The 23,556-nt window shown below is 32.1% G+C and overlaps 3 protein-coding genes across 7 annotated transcripts in view; 1 reads left to right on the top strand and 2 right to left on the bottom strand.

Annotated features, from left to right (window-relative positions):
* Window positions 1–203: 203 nt before the first annotated feature.
* Window positions 204–15,264, bottom strand: LOC145936344 (thioester-containing protein 1 allele R1). 5 transcript variants are annotated; one of them, XM_083038457.1, is made up of 30 exons: window positions 14,873–15,260; window positions 14,503–14,764; window positions 14,108–14,422; window positions 11,087–11,164; window positions 10,621–10,813; window positions 10,287–10,511; window positions 9,864–10,114; window positions 9,380–9,538; window positions 9,004–9,175; window positions 8,719–8,910; window positions 8,530–8,631; window positions 8,288–8,421; window positions 7,927–8,047; window positions 7,690–7,833; window positions 7,455–7,574; window positions 7,298–7,367; window positions 5,485–5,704; window positions 4,278–4,395; window positions 3,877–4,063; window positions 3,601–3,761; window positions 3,374–3,512; window positions 3,015–3,133; window positions 2,805–2,944; window positions 2,455–2,674; window positions 1,956–2,333; window positions 1,690–1,842; window positions 1,430–1,605; window positions 974–1,145; window positions 744–846; window positions 204–618 (listed from the first exon to the last, which is right to left on the bottom strand). In XM_083038457.1, exons 4-30 carry the CDS (start codon window positions 11,149–11,151, stop codon window positions 419–421), a joined length of 4,434 nt encoding a protein of 1,477 aa, XP_082894583.1. In that variant the 5' UTR covers window positions 11,152–11,164; window positions 14,108–14,422; window positions 14,503–14,764; window positions 14,873–15,260; the 3' UTR covers window positions 204–418. The 5 variants fall into 5 exon arrangements, with proteins under 5 accessions (XP_082894583.1, XP_082894581.1, XP_082894582.1 ...); XM_083038455.1 differs by lacking the exon at window positions 14,108–14,422 and having other exon boundaries at window positions 14,873–15,264; XM_083038456.1 differs by lacking the exon at window positions 14,108–14,422 and having other exon boundaries at window positions 7,313–7,367; window positions 14,873–15,263.
* Window positions 15,265–17,118: 1,854 nt separating this feature from the next.
* Trf2 (TATA box binding protein-related factor 2) lies at window positions 17,119–21,189 on the top strand. Its single transcript, XM_083038484.1, has 5 exons — window positions 17,119–17,287; window positions 18,588–18,876; window positions 19,596–19,846; window positions 20,084–20,178; window positions 20,634–21,189. Exons 2-5 carry the CDS (start codon window positions 18,595–18,597, stop codon window positions 20,873–20,875), a joined length of 870 nt encoding a protein of 289 aa, XP_082894610.1. The 5' UTR covers window positions 17,119–17,287; window positions 18,588–18,594; the 3' UTR covers window positions 20,876–21,189.
* Window positions 21,190–23,407: 2,218 nt separating this feature from the next.
* LOC145936350 (centromere protein I) overlaps window positions 23,408–23,556 on the bottom strand; it is a 232,001-nt gene continuing 231,852 nt past the window's right edge. Inside the window, exon 16 of the mRNA XM_083038479.1 lies at window positions 23,408–23,426. The gene's annotated coding sequence lies outside the window, so the exon portion shown is untranslated. The remainder of the gene's footprint in view (window positions 23,427–23,556) is intronic.

Here is a 23,556-nt window from a genome sequence, read left to right as displayed (position 1 = left end):
ATTACGATAAAAAATATCATGGGTAATAATTATTTTTCACAGCAGTAATTAATAGCTATATCTAATAGCTATATTCATTTGTTGTTTAAAAATCGGAAATAAACATTTTATATATATGTATAAAACATTTTATATAAACATTTTATATAACAAAATCTGAAGCAATCCGTGATGTGAAAAATAACTTCTTTCCCAGTAACAAGAAATATTATTAGGCTTTATTATAAATCTAATATTACCAAGTAATTAAATCTTAAGTTAATTTGATTTGGATATTCCATAAAAAAATGGATTGTAATACCTTATATTCTGTATAACAAGTACTTTGGTCGCAACTTATACAGCTTCTTCACGTTATTTTGTTAGAGATTTAAAATATATACCAAAATAATTATTCTCGATAACAATATAATTACAACTATTTATGAAGCAGCAAATAAAAAGAGAAGAAGGTGAGTTGTAAATATACACAAGTATAAATATGAGACGCAGTGGATGCTGTTGCATTATCCTTCTGTTTGCCAGGCTTTGAGACACAGATATCTTCACAATCTTCATCTTCGCATAAATCACACAAAGTTGTTCTTCTAGCCTCATAAAACACTCTTGCTCTTCTCGCTGTACAAAAAAATAGTAGTATATTTTTTAATATCTTTACTTTTTATGTCTCTTATGTATTATTCCTATCATAAAATATCTTTTAAATACTTTTAAAGTCACATTATTTTAAATTATGTACTTACATGAATCATAATAATCGTATATAGAAACGGGAACTGGTTTCTGCTTAGCTACTTTATGCGTCCTAAACGCGGACACAGTAGGGCAATATTCTTCCTTAATCATCTATGATAAAATAAAAAATTCTTTTTTCAGATTTTTCAGATATATTTGTATCTCTTATATTCTTATGCAAACTATATTGAAATAATTTACGACAATTATTTTTAATAAGCTGCGATATAGATTCTACCTTGTCGAAATATAAAACCACCATTGTGTCACCATTTTTAGTTTCCACACGTTTTACATGCGATGATATTTCTAGACTCGGTAGAGAATCTCTGTCGACGGTGAAGCCGGAAGGTAGGCTTATTTCCATAACGGCCATATTGCTCTCGTTTGCTTCTTTGGTTGGAACAAATCTGATGAAAAATTTGAAGATAATTTTCGATCAGTAAAATCATGTAAGAAAGAATCAGGGAGATAAAATCCTTAGTTTTTATCTTCTTATTTTTCGATTAAATTAAATTAAATTAAATTATACTTTCTGTGCATCTCTCTCAATTGGGATCCAACAATAAATTTAGAAATAATTCTTTTCTTTTGTGTGACAATTAAAATATCAAGAGTACTAAAAACGCTGATATTTTTCATTCTTCATCAACAGTAATAAAATTGATTTTGTGAGACAATAAAGCAGACATACCCTGAGCATATAGAGAGTTGTAAATGATTCGCGTTCGAATTTTTATCCACTTGAGGATCCAATGTAAATAATGGCCATGCTCCGGTTACGTTCAAATTGTATTGATAGGAGACTTGCACCAGCACGAAACCTTTGCCGGATGCTGTTATATTGACGAATCGCGTTTTCGCGGGTAGCTGTAGAAGATGCAAACATATTATAATTTATTCATTTGTCGCAGCAACGCGAAATACATTGCGCGGTAATTCGTTTCAACTTACTATCTGTTTTTGGAGTATCATAGAATTGCCGCTATTTATGTTCATGTAACCTTGACCCTCTTCCCCATATTTAAATCCGATTCGTACCGAACTCGTGTCCTTCGACAACTTCTCAGCGAGCTTCGCTAATGCTTGAAGTCCGATCACGGTGTCCTAGATTATTTCACGCAGATTATTTCAAACGAATTTTAGTTTAATTCCCCTCAACATGTATATTAGGGAATAATAATATTTTGCGTTCACACACTTTGAATAATTGTGCTTACCTGTGTCGAGGCAAAGCCGCCTTCCGTATTTCTTTGCTTGACGAGCCATTTCATGACGGGAATCGCGTCAGCGACCAGATTACGTCTGAGATACGAGAGTAAAGCATAAGATGTCATTTCAACGTCAACGGAACGCGGTAAAGAGTAATGCGGATTTTTGTCATTCTTCGGAATGGGTTTGCTCCACCATTTGACACCCTGTTTCGTCATAGCCATCGATTCCAGGAAATTAAACGCGGACGTCTCGTAAGGATGATTCGCCAAATTCAAAGCATATGCGCACAAGCTCAATGCATACGTGTCGTTTAATCCTTCCAAATTACGAACAATATAGTCAACGGCCTTGTTTATCGTATTACGATATTTCCCAACAGAATCCTGGGTCAATATATTTATAGTTTAGTTTTAATAGTTGCGGAAATGCAATTTTTCTTGTAAATAAAATAATGTTAAAGAGAAAATGATATATATATTATATATAATAATCACATTTATATACCTCGTTTTCGAGGAAAGCGATGAGCGTGTACGCCGTTAGAGCGAGTCCCTTTGCGGCTCCACCTTGCATATCACGATGACTGACCTTTCCCACTTCGGGGAAGGAGCCGTTCGGTGCTTGATTATTCGACAACCACTCCAAGGCTTCGTTTATGATCCTGTCCTCGACTGGTATATAATCCGCCGCTTGTTTGAAAGATTTCACTACGAAAGCTGTGAGCCTGAAACAATAAAATAAGTAAATGCGTAAAGAGATTTATATCTTAATTCTTAAAATTTAGAGATTTAAATATCTTGACGTATATAGATAGAATTGTTAAACAATACGCAGTAATCTTATCGTGCGCGTACCATGTACTTCCGCTAGGATCCGACATACCGAACGCGCTGAAAGAACCATCGGTATGTCTGTAAGTTAATTCTTGCTGATAACCAGTGTCCAGATATTTTAGAGCTTTGCTTTGCACAGCTTGCGTTAATTGATTTGTATTCTGAAAAAGAAAATTTTTTAAATTATATACATGTTTGTGTGTGTCATAACATAAAAAATTATTTTAATACCTTCAGATAATTTAAAATGACGATATTCGGTACGAAATTCAACATATTCTGTTCGCCGCAGCCAAATGGCATTTTTAGTAAGTTTGCCAAATTCGGGATACTGGGGCCCAAGATATCACCTAATAAATGATAAAAAATTGATTATATTTTTCTCAAAATATTCTATAAAATATATATAATTATATGGATCATATATCGTATAAATGTACATTGCGTTAACATGTTTAGTTTTGAATATAGATTAAAAAGTCTTGAAGAAATTAAAAAAAGGAGAAAAAGGGGGTATAATATTAATTTAATTTTTAATTTAAATAATGTATGACAAGTATGTATAATGTATATACAAGAAACATTATTACCAACTGCAGAAATTTGTATGTTTTCGGAGCCTGTAACTGCATTATTAGGTATATTAATGGTAACGTTTGTACTCGCGTTCTCCACATTTCTTAAATCCAGAAATACCGCTTCGTTCTTGTATTGCGTTTCCCCCTCAGCCTTGAAATATAAAATTATATTTATATCTTAATGTATTGTGTCGCGAGCAATCGCGTGCGCGAATAAAGATTGGAATAAACGTGATTACATTGACGAGTAATTTATGTTCGACGCTATCGCCGGCCAAAACGCTGTTAGCAGTCGCCTTTATAGTGATGTATCCCAGTTCTCTTGGAATAATCATGAACGATACGCTCGAGCCAGAATTAGCTTTCACATCCACCTTCTTCCTACGGTACAACTCCAATTCTGAAAAAAATATTAATAAACATAAAAACTTACTCATATGAACTTATCAAGATTTAACTAATATAAAATTGCGCGACATATAGATATTATATATTATTATCATTTGTGCACTCACTCGGTACATCGTGAACTTCATTAGAAACTTCCGCAAAGTCAAATTGTCCCTCATTAGTTAACAGAACCTCAGCTGTCACGTCTTTATTCATATAATTGAATACTACAATCTGTATGCCTACGATTTCTCCTCGAATTACCGAGTACGGCAAATCCATAGATATGAAGAATGGTCTGAAGACTTTCAACTAATAAACAGATAATAAAAACAATATTTTTATATAGAAAATAATAACGTTTATGGCAACTATCGATTTTTTATTTCTCTCCTTTTTAAATATTTTTTTGCCATAACATATTATATGTAAACTATTTCTTTTTGCATGCAGGCATGCATGTATAACAAGTTCAATTTTGGACCTTTTCGGACGCAGGTTGCATAGATATGTATAGATAACAAACCTTTCTGGGTTCCTCTATAAGACCCAACCCATGCGCATCGTTCACGGAGAATGCGGTCAACACCCATGACGTGATGGAATCCGGTACTTTTCGTCGTAGTTCAGCTTTTCCTTGATATCTACAAAAGTAAACATATATTTAATTCCTTTATAATCGAGATGAGCTATTTAGATCAATGCGAGATATTCTACAATTCTCAGATAATGAATAAACTGTAATAAAAGTATGATACGTAACTGATAATAAATAAAATATGTAACTATAATAATGTACGAAACATTGCAAACTGATTCTCTCACCTCTGATAAATTTTTCACAACAATGATAAAGGAGAAATTATGTGTCGCATCTTTTAAACAAAGCAACAATATGTATGATACAAGCACGTTGATATAAAATGAAGAAAAAAAATTGTATTATAAATTCTTAGATATCCTTCACCTTTATGAACGTATAGATACATCTTTCTGTGTTAAATAAAGAACATCTCGTGTTGCAAACAAGAATCGATCGCTCTCTTATGAATGCCAAGACATCATTTTTTTCAAGACCATGTAGAAAAAGCTTCGTATATGTGTAACATTTACAATTTATGTTCTTAAAGAGATATAAAATCACGCACCTTTACCTTGATCAACTTTCACGTAGTGATAACTGTACATACAATACGTACGTTATTTACAGAGAGATATATATGCAGGATGTTAAAAATACTTGCATACTTTAGCAGCAAGTTCTTCACACGAAACAAAGAAAATGGAAGCCTGTACAAATATATTCTCCGGAATAAATACATGTATTTTTGCGTTATAATTGAGAATTATTCAACAATAATTATCTTAATTATGTTAATATGATATAATGTATTTAATCTTGATTTAACAACTATTAATTCGATTATTAAGTTAAAATACATATGATTGTCGCGAAAAGATTTTGAATCAATTGGATAATTTTTCACAGACATAAAAAAAATGATTATTAAATTGAAATATTTTTTCTTTGAGAAACAATTGAGATTTTTCCAGAATTTATATGGATATTTCCTTTTAGTAGGATTATTTCGCGTTTATTTTGAATTAACGCTAAACGCAAATGTAAGGTTTGTACTAGCGATTCTCTTTTCGTACATCCTGTATACATATATAAATATTCGCGCATACATAGGCGTGCATAAAACGCTAAAAAAAGTATACGAGATAAATACCCTGAAGAGAAGTTTGCAAAAAGCCAGGTGTTTAAGATGTCATGCATTAGGAATACACGGGGCTTATTCCAGACAGGGTTTGGGATGCGAGAGAAGGCGTAAGGACCTGCCAGCGGCGGTCTGGTCGCTAATCTGTGCGTGACAGGTGGACCAAGATCTGGTCGAAGCGTGGACACCCCATGAGACGAGCCCGTTACTCTACCCTTGAGAATCTCTGGTCCTGCAATCCAATTCTGCGTATTGTATTACACCGGGCCTGGATCGAAGGTAACTATACTCAAATACAGTCAATACGGCTATCTAGCTCGCTAGCGTATAATTATCGAGAGAGAGAGAGAGAGAGAGAGAGAGAGAGTACGTTTACCTTCCACACACAATTACCTCAGAACTGTCACTAATTTTTTTCGTTACAGAAAGATTCTCCATTTTTTTATTTTTAACAAATATAGATAAAATTGTAGATTTGTATAAGACGCAATTCTGTAAAATAAATGATATAGGTATCTCATTCTACCAGCTCTGCATCTGTTATCGTTTGAGATCTTTGGATTCGCATCCACTTCTCAAAGTGTTGTATTTTATTCTCAATCTTAATAAAATAAAGATTCTTACACACTGTCTATATAAGAATTGTGAATAAATTACCGTAGGTTCTAAGAGAAAACTTTATCCTGTCATTAAAATTTATTATACAAAAAATAATTAGAGAGAAAAATAGATGTTTGTCCAATAAAATCAAACGATTGGCGGATTGGTAGAAGGAGGCTCAATATAAGTCTATCGAATTGTATTCGAGGTAAATATATAAATTTCAGATAAAATATACACACACACACACTAAACGATATTTTAATTCAAATAATATTAAGTCTTATTTAAATGATATTCAAAGAGTGTTCCCAAACCCATAGAAATTAATCGCGCGGTTATGTGTGAAAGACCCTGAATAATTAAATATTTTACCCATCACCATGAGTTATCCAATGCCATATCCCACCGCAACAAATTCGCTGTGCAACTTTAATGCGCGAAGCGTTTTAGTTTTTCTATATTATTTCGTGTTGTATATACATTCTACTAGATATTAATATTTTCTGATAAATATTATATGAGTACAGACTAATGTTAAATTTTCCAAGAAGAGAGAGAATCATCACCAGATTAAAATATCAGACAATTAGAGACACAGTTAAAGAAATATCTATACGAAAAGATATGAAATAATTTTTTTGTTATATACTTATCGATGCGACTAAGAGAAAATATCCAAGTAAATATATAATTAATCGCTTACTCAATTTATATAGACGTGTATAGGGGTAAAAAAGGAATCTTATGCACGATAATTGATTATGTCATTGGCATTACCCAGCGTCAAGCGTTTGCCAAAGCCAAGTTTCAGGGAAATTCTTGCGAACTTTGACCTTCTCGGGCGGTAATGCAGCTGGGCCTGAGAATCCCGCAGCGGATGCATATAACGCTTCATCCAAATTAGCTCTGTAGTATACTACACACATATATAAGCTCTCGGTTAAAAAATATATCTATGTTATATCTGTGCGCGAGACTGAAAAAAAACGAATCGATACTAATTAAAGAAAATAAATCGAAAATATAGAATATGTTATTCTCATGCTATATTACAAATAAGAAAATAGTTCCTAATTACTTAATATAATGTGCCGTATATATTCTATGAGACGATTTAGAGATATATGTATATACTTAAAAAATGTGCGCGTTACATCAGTATTTTACGAATTTTATGAATATAATATAAATTCGAGACGTTTTATAACTTATACTTACTTACTTTTATAATACTTACGCATAGGAAAGTTTTCGTGGACGTATCCGTTTGTGAGGATCACCACGCCGGTTTTCTGATAGAAATATCGTTATCTTAATTCGGATTACATCGGGCAATAATGATCGATAGATTAATAAAATAAAATGAATATATATTTTACCTGAAACACATCATCTGCCGTTCCTGAGCCGGGCCTCCAGAGAGGACGATCGAAAAATGAATCAGTATACGGTGATGCTTTCACTCTGTCATACGATTGCAGTTCCTTGTACACTTGCTCCTGCGATGTAATTGGCAAATCAGTTCGTTGTGTCATCGAGAGACAAAGACGTGTAAAAAATACGCGTAAAATTTGCTTAATTACTTAAGATATTACAGCGTTACATTCTACGTACGTAAGAAATATCGTTTCCGGATTTCAGCAGGATGGATCTCTGATCGATGCCTAACAATCCGATGAATGAATTTGGTTTCGCGGATATGACAAGATTAACGCTTTCCCCAGGCATGACTTCACCAGGTGTTACTTTAAGATCGACCTGTACATCACAAAATTTTATACCATCATCTACATCCACGCATTCTCTAATATATAGTGCATAGGCGTTTTAAAAATAATCACGATAACTTACAAAATTTTGAAGTATTCCCGTGAGTTCAACGTCCAACGAATCCGCAATTACTTCTCCGTCCGTTCGAACGTAATATACAATTATATGCGCGGTAGGTGCCATAACGAATGTTGCCAAAAATCTGGAAAGTGTTTTTGTGTGTTATGTAAAATACCGTCAATATTAACTCTGATTCTAAGTTTAAAAAAATACAGAGTATAAAGATTCAAATAAATTACGCGATCTAAATGTTGAAAACAAAAACTTACTCCTTTTAGAATTATTATTCATAAATTCAGGATGAAATTAGTTTAGAGATTTTTGAAAGACTCGAAAGAGATCTAAGATTTATATAAGCTTTCTCCTATATGTATATACTTACTTGAAGGTTGTTGTGTACTTGTCTTGCACGTAGATCGATCCCGCGTCTAGAATGTCACCGCGACCGAGTATCTCGTAACTTATGTATTTCAGCGGAGTGGTAGAATTTACTTCAATCTCGATATAATTATTCACCTTACAAAAATACAAAACACGTGAGACGAAAGTTATCATCGAAGGAAAAGTTTTGCGCGTAATAATGAAATAGATTTAAAATATATATACTAAAATTATATACTATACCATTGGCTTTTCCGTTTTTAGGACTGCTTGGATGTATTCATTGCTCCGGGATGTGGCTTGATTGGTCGCGGGAAACCATTCGTGAAGATTTAAATACTGTGCCTGCATACATACACACATATAAATAATTAGACCGTACATTTGTAGATAAAAACGTATGGAGAGAGAACTCGAGATTAATATCTTTACCTCTATATTTAAAGGAAAACTCGTATTATCATTTGCCTTGGGAGGATACAAATCTAATTGCACCATACCGTTCTGATCCAACATTCTTGTAATATTTGAATATGCTGATCGATCGTACGTATATCCATACGCTATCAGAACATCATTCTTGGTGTCTTGTACTGGCGATCCGTCGTGATTCGTTAATTTTATCTGCAAAATAATAATGCGCGCAAATAAAAAAAAATGTATATTTTAACTTGAGCATTCGCGACGATTGAATGTGCCATAATAAGATGTGCTTACGAAAGCAGTGTATTTTAATCCTGGTTTGTAGTGTTCCGACGTTTTTATTAATTCCATCGTATACTTGTGTTTATGCAGCGTTACTTGTATCGAGGCGTTTTGCCTCCTGGTGGTTAACGCCTCCTCCACCACCACATCGATCATGATGGGTCTTTCGTATTCATCAGTCAATCTATGAAATAATATTATATATAATATATGCATTACAGGATATCAGTCGCGTAATCTGTGAAACGTGTTTTAGAACATTATTAGATAGAAAAGTTCGTAAAAAAAAAAAATATCCGATTTTTTATTCCAAACAATAATTTTTTAAATGCTATAATATTTTCAGGCCGTAAATGATATAGGTATACAACGTTAAGGTAATATTTACCTCAATTCAGACAAAATGTTGAAATCAACTGTGACTTTCCCGTCGATCGGCACCACTTTTCTCACGGGTTGTTGGAATATCGGTTGGATAACGCCAGAAAAGATGTCTGGGTAAGCTGTTATTGTAGCCTCACCTTTTACCGGTTTTCCATAGGTATACCTAAATTAGGTGCACTTACAAATGAATATCTCCGGTCAAATTTTTTTGTACAAATATTAGTGTAAGTCTTCGTGTGTATATGATTTAAGAAACAAGTAAATCAAATTATTTCAGTCATTGAGTTGATTAATTTCTCGTGAGATAGCACATCTTTAAAATTTATTTATCGCTGGAAAAATGTAGAGTACACATAATTGAATTATATCTTTATATATTTATTAACAAGAAACATTTATTAAAAAGGCACAGTTTGCGGTATATTTTACCATTTTATCTATAAGTTTCTCCTGTGAGTCGTTTATTTTGCCAGAAATCAATCGCTTACCTCGCATGGACAGTCGCCGTAACTTTTGATTCCTTGAATTGCACATGTTTCGGTGAATCAAGCGTTACCTCGAAGTTGGGCAGGACGTACTCTGCGACTTCAAATTCCTTCTCGAACGTCTGATCGCCCACATTGGCGATAATCTTCCAGTTGCCCAATACCGGTGAATGTGACAGCTCTAATTCGCTGCTGAAGATTCCGTGAGTCACTGGCGGTCGATTCCATTGCTTGATACGATTCCCATCGCCGTCCTGCAATAATTTTTCTCTTAATGTCTCGAAAAAATTCTGCATATATATATATATTCTCGACGAATCATTATTCACTGTGTCGTGCAAGCATTATTACGACGTTTATCTTATGAATACACATGATTCGATCAATTGCATACGAGAGCACTAAACCACTAAACTCATTACTCACGATGATATACACATCTGTCGGTCCCACAATACTCGGCCTCAACCTCGAATCCAATATTATACAGCGAAACATAACTTTGTGACCGGGTTTATAGATCGCCCGATCGGTCTGGATGAAAACGGAGTAACTTTTGTGCACATATTCGATGTCTGTCGACTTGTTAAAATCGATGTCCGACAAGCCGCGCGCCGTAAGTTTATATCTTCCCGGCGTGGTCTCGCCAATCTGACAGAACGTAAACAGAATGAATAAGATATGAATGACAAGGGACCCCTCGTCCGATAATAAAAAATTTATATGATCTGTTATATGAATGTGCTCTCGCAATACGTACGTCCAATCGTAAGATTTTAGTAGAGTAAGGTTCTACGACCACCGTTCGAGAAATGTTGAATATCCTTCCTGCCTCGAGTTCCCCAGTTAACTCGACGTATATCGTTGATGGTGTCGATACACCGGTAACACTTGCCGCTACATGATACTCTGAATCAGGACGTACCACTTTCGGTGCAGTAATCGTGTAGAATCTTTAAGGAAAACAAGAATCTTCTAATAAAAATTAATCGTGCAAAGCGACGTTAAAGTGCATATTAAATTCTGTAATCTGGGACAGAATTCGAGATACGTTCTAATGATTAATATTTAAACTAATAATTATTTAAAACAATGCATCTATTGATACTATATATTATTATTATTATCATTATTATCATTGAAACATGGTGTGAGATATATATATATATATACATATATTGTAAAGATATCTGTAAGATATAAAGATAAATATACTATATACTTACGATTCTGCAGCTACATTTGAGATTATTCCCGATAGCACTAGAATGCCCAGCCACGCACATTCCATGTTCCAAGAAGATCTACGATGGAAAAATGTCAGTTGTAAAATAGTCAATAAAAGTGCTCAGAGAAAATAAATGTGTATTATATAATATAATCATTCGACTAATACAAAAATTTTTTTAAATTTACAAAAAATTGTTTATATAACATCAATGCGAAAGTGATTTATTGTATAATTAATTCAAATCTTTCTTGTCGATTAAAAATTAAATTAAAAAATTTTTCTCTCAAAAATAATATAGGAATGTAAAATAATGTACAATTTTTGTTTTCCATAAAATTGTGGCGGAGATTTCACAATAATATAGTCATCAATCATGACATTTTCCTCGAAGGTGTATTACGGGAGTGAAAACTCAAAAGATACACGATGATAGACGCAAAAATAAACATCGTAAATAAAACTCAAGAATGTTACCAAACGTCGCGAGTAATTAGGTGCAATTATGTACATACGTAAGTGACACAATGCACACAGCGTGTACAGATGTCAGTATAATTATGTCGCCGTGCAATTTCCCTCCTTTTGTGAAATCACATACATTTCCTTACCGGGGTTTTCCGGGAATTTCTCGCGCATACGCGATATTCTCATCATCATTATTTTCAACAATCCACGAGATTAAGGTATTATAATTACTCGCTTAGAGAGAAAAAAAAGACACTTTAATAACGAATAAATAATACATGGATTATTCCTCGATATCTTTACGAATAGTGATCTCACAATTATAGATTGTGATGTAAGATGAAAAGCTGGGTAATTCCGACAAAATATATACGGAAACTTTTGTTACATCCGTGTATTACATAATAATAACTTGATGAAATTGTCTTTATTTGCTAAAACAAGTTTGTTAAGTACTTGTCATCCGATCATTTCGCAAAAATATAAATCGTTTAAACGTTCACAGTATTATCAATACAGATACAAAACCTGTCTATATTAGAATGATTTAGACGGGACGCACACGTTTGAAATTATTTTTTACATTTCTATATATAATGTTTATTTCGCAGACGCAGATAATAATAAAGTTTCCATATTATATTTAAAAATTTTAAAGTTTATGTTCTAGCGAAATAAAGAATTAACAATAATGCGATGCACTTTGCAGCTTAAGCTTTAAAACAAACATTATAACGTGCTCATAAATTGTAAAAAAAATTGTAAAAAAAACTTGCTTCTAAATGATATGAATGATATATTTTACACAAGAATTCTCTTTCATAGCTAAAGTAATAAAACAACTCGCTATTTATCTAATACTTTTTGACGATATGAACTATTAGTAGACTCTGTGTTAGACTCTCATTGCTCACATTATCTAAAATATGATATGTTATACAACATAGTATTAATAAATTAAAGTTATCAATTATAAATTTATAAAGAAAAAAAATTTATAAATTAGTTTTAATTTTACTGTTTACGTTTTCTCGTACGTCATAAAAATTAGCTATCATCACTTTGATCAATATTATTTTTTCTCGAGATAAAAATAATTACTCATTTAAATTAAATACATTTAATTGTAAAAGAAAATAATGTAGGAAAAATTTCGTTTATTCTCAATTCGTGTCTTCTTTTTTTTGTAAAGAAATACGATGCTAAATATTGTGAACGAATGAGATCGTATTGCGTTCTTAATGCTGTGATTCGTAATATTAGGAGGTATATATGCGAAACTTTCGCAGAGTGCTCACTTCTTTTGCGAACAAACGATCTATTATATTCTACTTATAAATTCTACTTTGCGATAGCCTTATGTGACATAGCACATATTAAGAATGCGAAAAATACTTGTAAATATGCACATAATAAAATTAATTATATTTTAAAAATATGTATCACAACATATATAATTGCTCAATGTTTTTTTCAAGTTATATTACACAAAAAATATTAAAACAATTATTATAATAATAAGAATATATATTATTATTAATATTATAATAATAAGAATGCAGCAAAATATTTATTACAAATATTCTTTCTACAAAATAAAATTTGTTTAGATGTTGTGACATTATTTAAGAGCTTTTTATATTCAATTTTACGTTTTTATTAAGCATCAGCATTTGAAAATTATAGTTACTATCATTCTTAGAAATTTAAAATATGATAAATAAATGGATACCATTGTTCAAATGCAATATGTTTTATTTGTCGCGCATTATTTTTAACGGTGACTTTCTATCAACCAAAATATTGAATACTGAATTTTCAAGTTGTCTCTCACAAACAATTAAAAACTTTTCACAAGCAAAACTTAAAGAAAAAATCTAATAAATAGTAAAATTCATTTCCCAGCTGAAAATTCACAGAGCTACAGTTTATTATAATTTTAGTTCGAGGCCTAGTTTCAAAGACATATAATGGTGAATTGGAAAGTTGAAATAATGATGATCTCTTTCTCATTTTCACTAGGAAGAATTAACCTTACGCATTGATCAAAGAATCTGTCGTTGAAATATATAAGGCGCGGGAAGTGGGACACTCTGTATACGGTAATAGAGCGAAATCCTTGGCATAAAGGCATACATTCATGGTAAAAGCTACTACTATTCCGTTTTCACATTTGTTTACTATCTAAATTCGGGAATTAATATATGAATTTCAGCTGCGTCGTACAATGTTCCGCCGTATTAAATTCGTCGCCCGTACAGTTGGATCTACAAATTGCTGGCTGCCCCGAAAGTATCGCGATCAATTCGTCGCTACGACTTTGGAACGACTTTCACCGTGCGGGATCCAGGGCAGCCGCAAAGAACGATATATATATATATATGGCATAAACACATCCCGGCATCGTCGAGAGCAACCGCGAATTACATCCCGCGTTATTAGTTATATATTACATCTCATAATCGATGATGTTACTCCGAAAAGATTTCTCTCGGGAAAATGACAGGAGGGTCATTCGCGCGTCATCGTGCAAAATAAATTCGTGACTCACCCAGATCAGAGAGAAGACGAAATGATGAGGATGAAAATCCTCCGATGAAGATCGCAAATCGGACACTTATCGCGTTATCCGATTATCCGTTCTCCGTTGTCAAACACTGTCGTTGTTCGCCCGTTTTCCGGCGACGCGAGAGAAGAACGCGGGCCGAAAAAATCGGATAAACTGAGCGGAGGCGCGTTTGCTTAACGGCGCAACGGTTAAGCAAGCACTGACGGCCACTACCAATCATGGCAGCAAGAAACCGGGCAGTGCAGGTTTCCCTTCCGCCCCCGCCGTCTCCGCTACGCGCGCCCCGGTCACATCTCTCTTTACCGTTAAGCAAAAATAACACGATAATACATCGGGGTTTCACCACAGCCCGTTCTTTTATCTCTGAAAGATCATACCTAGGAATGCAATTTGGAGAGTCCAGAGGTCCAAACAGTTTGCTCGACGTCCAAAACATGTTGTGCGAGACTCAAATTCCGGAGTTATCTCATAGAAAATATTGCACAGGATCAATTTTCAGAAGAGATGTGTTCCCTTTCCGAATTTCTTCTTTTTTCAAACGTAAAAGGGTCGTTGTATAACGTCTGCATGTATCAGCTCGATCGTAAAATTTTTTTTATGGATAAGGATTATTCTCATCCGTAAACGAGATGGAATCATCTGTAAAATTAACACGATTACATATATTAATGAAGGATGAAATTAAAAAGAGAATTATTAATATACACGTTGCATATAATTGAACTCAATAATTTTTGTTATACATACTTTCACCTCATTAAGGATAAGGATATTTGGTAACGTTAATCCGGTCCTATTATGCAATTTAAAATTTGAATAATGGTGGTGGAATTTTCCAATGGATGAACGGATATGGGCATGATTGATCTTTATACATCCTGATGTATCTGTGACGACATTCGACGTAATCTTAATATCATCAGACAACACCTGCTGTTCGTGGTGACTTTAATGCGTGTCCCGCTTCTGCCGGAGCAGACGAGGCCAGGCGTACATATGTAGGTCTACAGAGATGTTCCGTATTTTAGTCGGAGATCTCTTATACATCGTCTGTAAAAAATACTTTATTATTACGACAGTTACAGCAAGTAGGATATATGAGATGTGCCTTATTTGTATACATATTTCATTATAATCCGAAGCCGTAGCGTCTCATCAATCTTGCTATATATTATAATAATTTTATTATAATAATTCTTATATGCAGCATTCTTTTTTTATTAAAAAGATACTCGACGAGTTAATACAATCAAATACTGAAAAAGAATAATTGTTCCAAGCAGAAAAGTGTGCAAAATATAATGCATTTTTGAAAAATGTTTTGCAATTTATAAGATACTTCGCGATGGACATGAAATTATTAGAAATCACGAATAAAAAAAAAATAATATCGATAAATAATAAAATGAATCTCAAGCAAAATCTTTTGTTAAACATGTAATAAAAAATAACACCGATCGTATATCATAATTTGTTACGGTTATAGCGGTAATAATGCGTAATTGATCTTTAAGTCTCTCATCAAAAATAATGCAATTAAATATATCCACTCATCGTAAAAAATTTAACAGTATTTTCCCGATGTGATGCGTTTCACTTGCGAGTGATCCAAGCAAAAATATCTATCTACGTTATTCGTTATCTCGAAAAACATATCTTGTCGGAAAAGGACTAATCGTGTTTTTTTTGTAATTTGCGTTGGATTATCCAATGACGCATGCACGATCAAAAAAGTCCCGATGCGAGTTCGATATATTCGTCAAAATAATACATTCGAATATTCCAGCAACTGAAAATAACACATAATATTTTTAATCACTATTATATATTAATGATTATTTTCATGATTTTTCAATTTTTATTTTAATATTAATGTGTACTGATATAATTATTTTAATCAATTTATCGTTAAAAAAATAAAAACTTAAAGATATTGTACAGTATTATTTTTATTATAAAAAAGTGCTTAATCAACATATATATATAATACATATACATATCAAAATAAGATTGATACTGTCTTAGAAAGAATTTTCCATTTTGATAATAGGAGTAAAAATATAAAACCTGCTTGCCTTTTTAGTATAGTGTCTAACTTTATGCGAAAATGTAAATGTGTATGTCTCATATCGACAAATACGACACGAACAACTATGTATATATACAATAGAATCACGCTCTATTCTGAGGAATTTGTGAAGCTAGAATACAAGCAATATAATTCCTACACAACATGCATATCCAAAAAACGTTCAAAAGATATCCTAAAGATATCGTCTAAAAATATCTTCGGGATATCTTCTGAATATATTTTGAATATGTATTATATATATACTGTATGGGTTATGTACATATGTAGAAATTTATACGCAAGTGCGAATATATATATATAATATATTTGTCAAACCTGATGTGTTTTAATCTCTTGCGCTGTTTTATTCCTAATAATTATGCACTCACCGCGAGATCATTTTGTGATCATGCGCAGAGTGAGAGAACGACAAACGAAAAAATGCAGGCGTGCGCAATATTTTCATTCTGCGTATATACGTCGAAATGTGGACTTGGCCGCGGCCAACAATTTGAATACATATGAATAAAGATATCGTGGCACTTCTCTTCTTAATTCGTTCAAAATAACGAAATGTGAAAGGGAACGATATAAACTGCACTCACGATTGTCTCTTGACGACTCGACCAAGTTTCTTCGGACGTACCGATTGGCCGATCGGTTAAAGAATTTCAAAAATTCTACGTCGCAAGGAGTTAAAGAAAAATAGCCTAGAGGGGAATTGGAATGGCCAATCGGAGGGTCGAAAGCGTCGCAGGAACGCACGAATGAGCCGCGCGCGAGGCAACTGTCGAGCGCGTTGATTGGACGTCGCGAGAATCTCTCTCTCTCTCGACGGCAGCCAATCGCGAGGTCGGACAAACTCGATATCCAAGTATCGAGTATCGAGTTTGGCCGTCTTCGTTCCGCGAGCGATTCCGCGGTCGTCGAGTCGCTCGCTCGGCTCGCCAGTAGTCGCCAGTCTAGCGAATATGGATGAGAACAATGGCAATGATCGTTGACGGAGCTTTGCATTCTGCTGCTGTGTCAAGTTGTCAACAGAGACGGTATCTCTGATCCGGGACGAGTCGCGCGCGACCGCTCGGCGTAGCGTGAGTATCGTTCCCGGCTGTTTTCAGCCCTCCTTCGCCCGGAATCTACAGAACCGAGAGCACGTCTACCCCCTCGTCTTTCGCCGAACATTCTCGGGGGAGCCAATTGCACATTGGCTCGTTCGATTAGCGTCGTCGTTTCCTTCTCCGGGCACCGCTGTCAAATTCGCGCCGCCTTTGAAAACACGATGGTCGCGTCCTCGGGAGGTTAAAAAATCGCGCCCCTTCGCGAGCAGCCGCCCCACGTGCGAATACGAGCCGAGCGTCCATCCGAGCGTCTCTCAGCTTCCTCCCGACAATCCTCCCTCGTCTCTTCTTGGAGGTTGTCTTCCAATATTCCACCTTTCGCCACCGATATTCAATACGATATTTCAATCAGGATACGTGATAATTCTGCTGGCTTACAACAATCGCCTTCGCATCATCGTACTTGTGCGAGTCGACCCTCGCAAGTTACGAAGGCGATTCGTAAGCGAGTGTTATTTCGTTTGCACGATCCTCTTGACGACTATTAAAGTCCAATTTTAATTTGTAATTTGTGTTTTTGTAAGTTAGTTTTACATAAATCATTTAACGACTGTCATCCACGTGCAAATATAGCGAGTAGCATTCTAGTTTACATTTTCCCCACACACAGTCTTCTTTTCTACAGTAAAATTATAGAATTTTTTAATTTTACTTCAAGTATAATTAATTATATCGCGCTCTTGCAAAATAGAAATCTATATATTGCGATCACTATTAAAAGTTATTAAGTATAGTTGAAAATAGAATTGGGTTTTTAGTATAATTATATATATACTGGATAACCGCGGTAAAAAATTGTTTAAACTTACGATGATCTTCTTTATGGAAAAATATTGAAGTGTAAATAACTTTTGATTGAATTTCACAAGTTAAATTTAAGAGATATATAAATCAACTTTGTTCAATTTACTTACGCCTCCAGTATGCGTGATTTGAAAGAATGTATCTTAATAAAGTACCAGAAAATTCAAAATTTACTTGTTCTATACAAGATATTTAAAGTTTAAAGTTACCAAATTGCACAAGATGCAAAATAAACTCATAATTAAACATAGTTTTTAGAGAACATGTTTTACATTTAATATCAAATGTAGATTACATTAATCAAATTTTGTTTATATATTAATAAGATATAAATACTTGAGAGTTATAACTGATAATTGAGATGTGTCGTGTACAAATGTATATATAGTGTCTTGAACATTAAGTTTGATAAAATTTAAGATATATTAATTATGTGTATATATATTAAAAGATTGATCTCATGTTGCAGGTATATTATGGCAACTGCTATTCAAGAGAATGGCATAAAACCATTAACCAATAAATCGTTAAATCATGTAGAGGATGTTAAAAATTTGGACAATGCCACAGAAAAGGACAATAGATTATTTGACGGGCAACTTCAGCCATATATGGATCATGCAGAAGCTCATGAAGACCCTCCTGAGCTCGATATCGTTATTAATAATGTAGTTTGCAGTTTTAGTGTAAGGTGTCATCTAAACTTAAGAGAAATAGCGCTTAATGGATCCAATGTTGAATACAGAAGAGAAAATGGGGTATGTTATTTACATATATAGTTATATTTTCTCAGTAAAATCGCTATATTATCGCACTATATAATATTATATTGGATGATTGCAAAAGTTCCCGATTTGAAGTTATTACCACCATCTATGCAAATCGGGCACGAACTTTTGCAATCATCCAATATATATATATAATTTTTTATATATATATTTATATTTATATATATATATATACTTTATATATATATGTATATATAAAATATTACTTTTTACAATGTTTTTTTCCTTGAAACTCATTTTTTATGACTTTTTCTTTAAATATTCTTTTCCAGATACTTTCTGATTATAATATCTATAATAAAATATCCTTTTACATGCTAAACAATATAAAGCAATTTGTAATTATTTCTCAAAATAACATAAAGAAAAAGTTTAAATATGGAACCAAAATTTCTTTTACTATTCTGCTGGTTCTTGAAATACAAAAATTTTAAATTTGAATATGACTAAAGATTTCATAAATTTGCATATTTTAAAGTTATTGTTTCTGCAATAAGTCTTTTAATTATATACATCAATGATAAATAATTGAATATTTCTTTTTTCTGTATGCATCTTTTAGAATTCTATTTTATCTTTTTTCTACCTGTAGGTATAATGTCTATTTATAAATAATATACTCAGAAGATATATATATATAAACCTATATTTATAAATATATGTAACTGAATATTTTTCAATATTTTCAGATGATAACAATGAAATTAAGAAGACCATATACTACGGCATCTATCTGGTCATCTGGCAAAGTAACTTGTACAGGTGCAACCAGTGAAATTCAAGCGAAAATTGCAGCACGCAAATTCGCTCGTTCTCTCGAAAAACTTGGATTTAAAGTCAGGTTTAATAACTATAGGGTGGTGAACGTATTAGGTACTTGTTGTATGCCATTTGCAATCAAGATAACATCATTTTCGGTGTATCACAAAGAGCATGCAGAGTAAGTAACAAAAGTATCATGAACTAATAATTACATTATGATTAAGAGAAAATTGTCTTTAAATGTCTTTAATTGTGTTTAAAATATTATTTAATTTATTAATATACATGACTAATGTTTTTAAAATAAATACGGAAACTAACGCGCGTTTAGCTTATTATTAATGTTAATGATTGTATACAAATTTATGTGAATATACAACAATCATATATAAATATTTTCTTGTATGATATATAGTTACGAACCAGAATTACATCCTGGTGTTACATATAAGCTAAAAGAACCAAAAGCCACTCTGAAGATATTTTCTACAGGAAGTGTCACTGTAACAGGTCTGTATTAATTAAAAATGTTTTATTATATCTTTAATATATATCCTATCTTATTAAGACTTCTCTTAATAATAAATATTAAGAGTTTGTATTATATTGCAATATAAAATAATATTATGAAGAATATAGAGAAATAAAGATTATATAAAAATTATAAAGAATATAGAGGAAGATATAATTTTTGTTGCACACATGTGTGTCTCAAAATAAATCATTTCCATGTTTAAGTTTTCGCTAATGTTAGAACACTGCACAAGAATGAATTAAGAGCTTTAATTAAATTAAAAGAAATATAGCATCTCATATTATAAAAAACAAGCCTTTCATTTATACATATCTAAATCATAAATAAACAAAATATATTTGTACATTGATTGTTTTGAGAGTGATATGCTCACAAAATCAAATCTACTATGTAATAATTGAATTAATTAGTTATATATTTTGCATTACAGCACCTAATGTTGCTTCAGTTCAAGCGGCAATTGAACATATTTATCCACTAGTCTACGAGTTTCGCAAGGAACGATCGCCAGAGGATGTACTTGCGATGTCAATGAAAAAACGCAAGTTAAACACAAATAAAAGAAAATTGGACGAGTTCCTAGAAGACGAACCAGATTACTCGTACGAAAGTATGATCTCCGATGCGGAAGACGCGCTCGACGAAGAAGATAGTGATGGCAGTTGGGACTGATCTGTTTTATTTTATCAACGTACTGTTAACTGTTATCTATATCTCGTTCTTTTGATAATAAATGCATATACACTGCTCTATGTACAAAAGTGTTATTGCTAAAAGTGAAGTGAAGCGTAAATTCATTTTCATAGTGCAAAAACTACAAGTGTGTGAGTGTCAGGGACAAAATAGATATGCGTATATACACTTGTGTATACAGATAGAAAAGTAATTATCAAGTACACATCAAACTGATCATCATTCGAAAGACAATGCCCTGAATATTTACTTTTGTTAGCAATATAAAGTTATAAATACAGATATAAATATATATGTAGTACATATATATATATATATATATATATATATATATATATATATATATATATATAGGGTATTACACAAATGTAAATATGAATATATATTTAAATTTGTATTTATACACTTATATAAGTCGTATATAGATAGAAATGTATCTTCAATAGCTATACATATATGTATAGAGATATATCTAGAGAGAACACATTTTTAATTATAAAAATAATTAAATTTTTGAAGTTTATTTATATCATTAAACAAAACTCATATTATATGCTTCTTTGGACAAATGTGATTGGTGCAGGTTTTGGGGGGGGGGGGGGGAATACATGTACATATGTATGTGAGAATTGTGGCCTGTACACATTTGTGTTTTCATTTTTATTTTATTATTTCTCACGTACAAATATAACTAGTTTTGTTTAATTAATTTTTATATTGTGCCAAAGATCTTCAAAATTTGAGACAAAGTGATTAAGATGAGATCTACACGGTTGACGACTTTATCCATTGTAACGATTAACTTTCCTAGTGCTTGTAATGATATGTATCCATTATTTTCGTGATCCACATATTTTATGGGATGTACTATCGATCAAAAAGTCATTTTATTTTATGTTATGATTCGAGTACTACAGTTCTACTCCATAAAATATTGTACATGCGTAGGAAGTACATTATTTCCTTGTTATAACATCGATTTTTACTGAGGTAAGAGTTGTAAAAGACCATGAATTATATCTATTTCTCGAGCGAATGAGTGACGAAAACTAGAATAGCTAACTTCATAAAATATCGTTCTATTTCGCTCATTCTTTTCATTATTGTTTCACGCTCGTGCAGATTAGTTATTGGCAAGATTTATGAAACAGTTCCTAGAAAATAAACAAGTTTATATTCCAATTTTAAAACAACGATCTTATAACCAGGAAATATTAATATAATTCTGTGCTGCCAAGCTCGTTTTCGCTCAAACCTGTTACTCAAGAGAAGCTTGTATATTCCATAGCTTATTTTATATATATGTAATATATTCTTACATTTATATAATACTTAGTATATTTTAAGTATACATAAATATTTTTTATGTTTATATCAATAAAATTTTTTTAAGCAGAGAAACTTCTAGAGAACATCTATATAATATTTGTATATAGATATATACAAGGTGTATTATAAATATATACAAGGTGTAACTGAAAAAACAATTTGGAGACGAAATTGAAAATTTGATGCTTCATATATATTTTTTTCAGTTACAGCCTGTATATTATTGCATTATATATTTATATAATGCAATATATGTATATTTATATATCATCTATATACCATATAGTATTATATAGATGCTGAGATAGAGAGATTATTTATCAAATATGATAAACATACATTATATGTGCATGTAAATACGCATCGTCCACATTTATTAAAATATTTTATAAATTGTAGTAAATTCCCCCTCTCTCCTATACAAAATTATATAATAGCATTAAAAAAAATGATAAAAAAATTAAAAACTTAATAAATATGTATCCGTTTTTAGATATTCGACAAAAAATATTTCCTACAAGTACGAATTAAATATTTTTATTTCATATTTGTTATATATATTATAATAAATTTTCATGTATTTTTGTATTTTTAGAATACATATCATTATAAACAGTATCGATACGTTTTATATGAAATAGGCAAGGAAATTATTGTATTTTTTTGAGCGAATACGAGCTGTGTTTTATGGATGTAAACGCTAATGTTAAATTTTGTGTTTTAAAATGTCTATTATATGAAAAATATCGACAGTGAAGAGAAAAACGAGTTTTTTTCTGACTTGCAGTATTCGTAAATTCAAATTCATGTATTATGTTTATATTTTATTTATGTAAATTTAATCCTAAGAAAATGAATAGCTAAAGTCATAACATTAACTTAAACCTATATAAGAAACAAGCCTTTGTAGAAATTATGCAGAAGTTTATGTCAGCGTTACATATTCCTAAAACTGTGAATTTCAACGTACGAATATATTGTGTTCAATGCGAGAATTTATTTTCAATTTATATCGACTGGAATTGCATATTCTAGAATCTACAACAAAGACGTTAATACAATAGGATACTTTTTTTTTTTTTTATTAGTCACACATGCGCATTGATATCTTGCAAGTATTTATTTATCACTTACAATATCCTTATGACGAGATAAATGCATTTGAATCACATGTCAATTTTGTAATTAATTTTCTGCAAACCTAAAATATGAAATGCTTAGCTTGTACAGAAAACAAAATGTTTAATTTTATTCGTTTATATAAAACATCTAAATCGCAAAACAAAATATTTTTACACATAACTGCAAACCTGATTATATCATATTTTTAG

This window comes from Prenolepis imparis, unplaced genomic scaffold (assembly GCF_030444845.1).
Source record: "Prenolepis imparis isolate NDT839.2.m4 unplaced genomic scaffold, iyPreImpa1.0 SCAF_5, whole genome shotgun sequence".
In the NCBI taxonomy this organism is placed as follows: domain Eukaryota; kingdom Metazoa; phylum Arthropoda; class Insecta; order Hymenoptera; family Formicidae; genus Prenolepis; species Prenolepis imparis.
This window is presented reverse-complemented; position numbering and strand designations above follow the sequence as displayed.

Bases quoted from the DNA above. Each gene is read 5' to 3' on its own strand.
- Trf2 (XM_083038484.1), top strand. From the start codon at position 18,595: ATGGCAACTGCTATTCAAGAGAATGGCATAAAACCATTAACCAATAAA. The intron at 18,877-19,595 runs GTATGTTATTTA...CAATATTTTCAG, and splicing joins AATACAGAAGAGAAAATGGG to ATGATAACAATGAAATTAAG. The intron at 19,847-20,083 runs GTAAGTAACAAA...TATGATATATAG, and splicing joins TATCACAAAGAGCATGCAGA to TTACGAACCAGAATTACATC.
- LOC145936344 (XM_083038455.1), bottom strand. From the start codon at position 14,561: ATGTTTTGGACGTCGAGCAAACTGTTTGGACCTCTGGACTCTCCAAAT. The intron at 10,512-10,620 runs GTACGTATTGCG...ACGTTCTGTCAG, and splicing joins CTAAAATCTTACGATTGGAC to ATTGGCGAGACCACGCCGGG. The intron at 7,368-7,454 runs GTAAAATATATA...TATTTCTATCAG, and splicing joins CGGCAGATGATGTGTTTCAG to AAAACCGGCGTGGTGATCCT.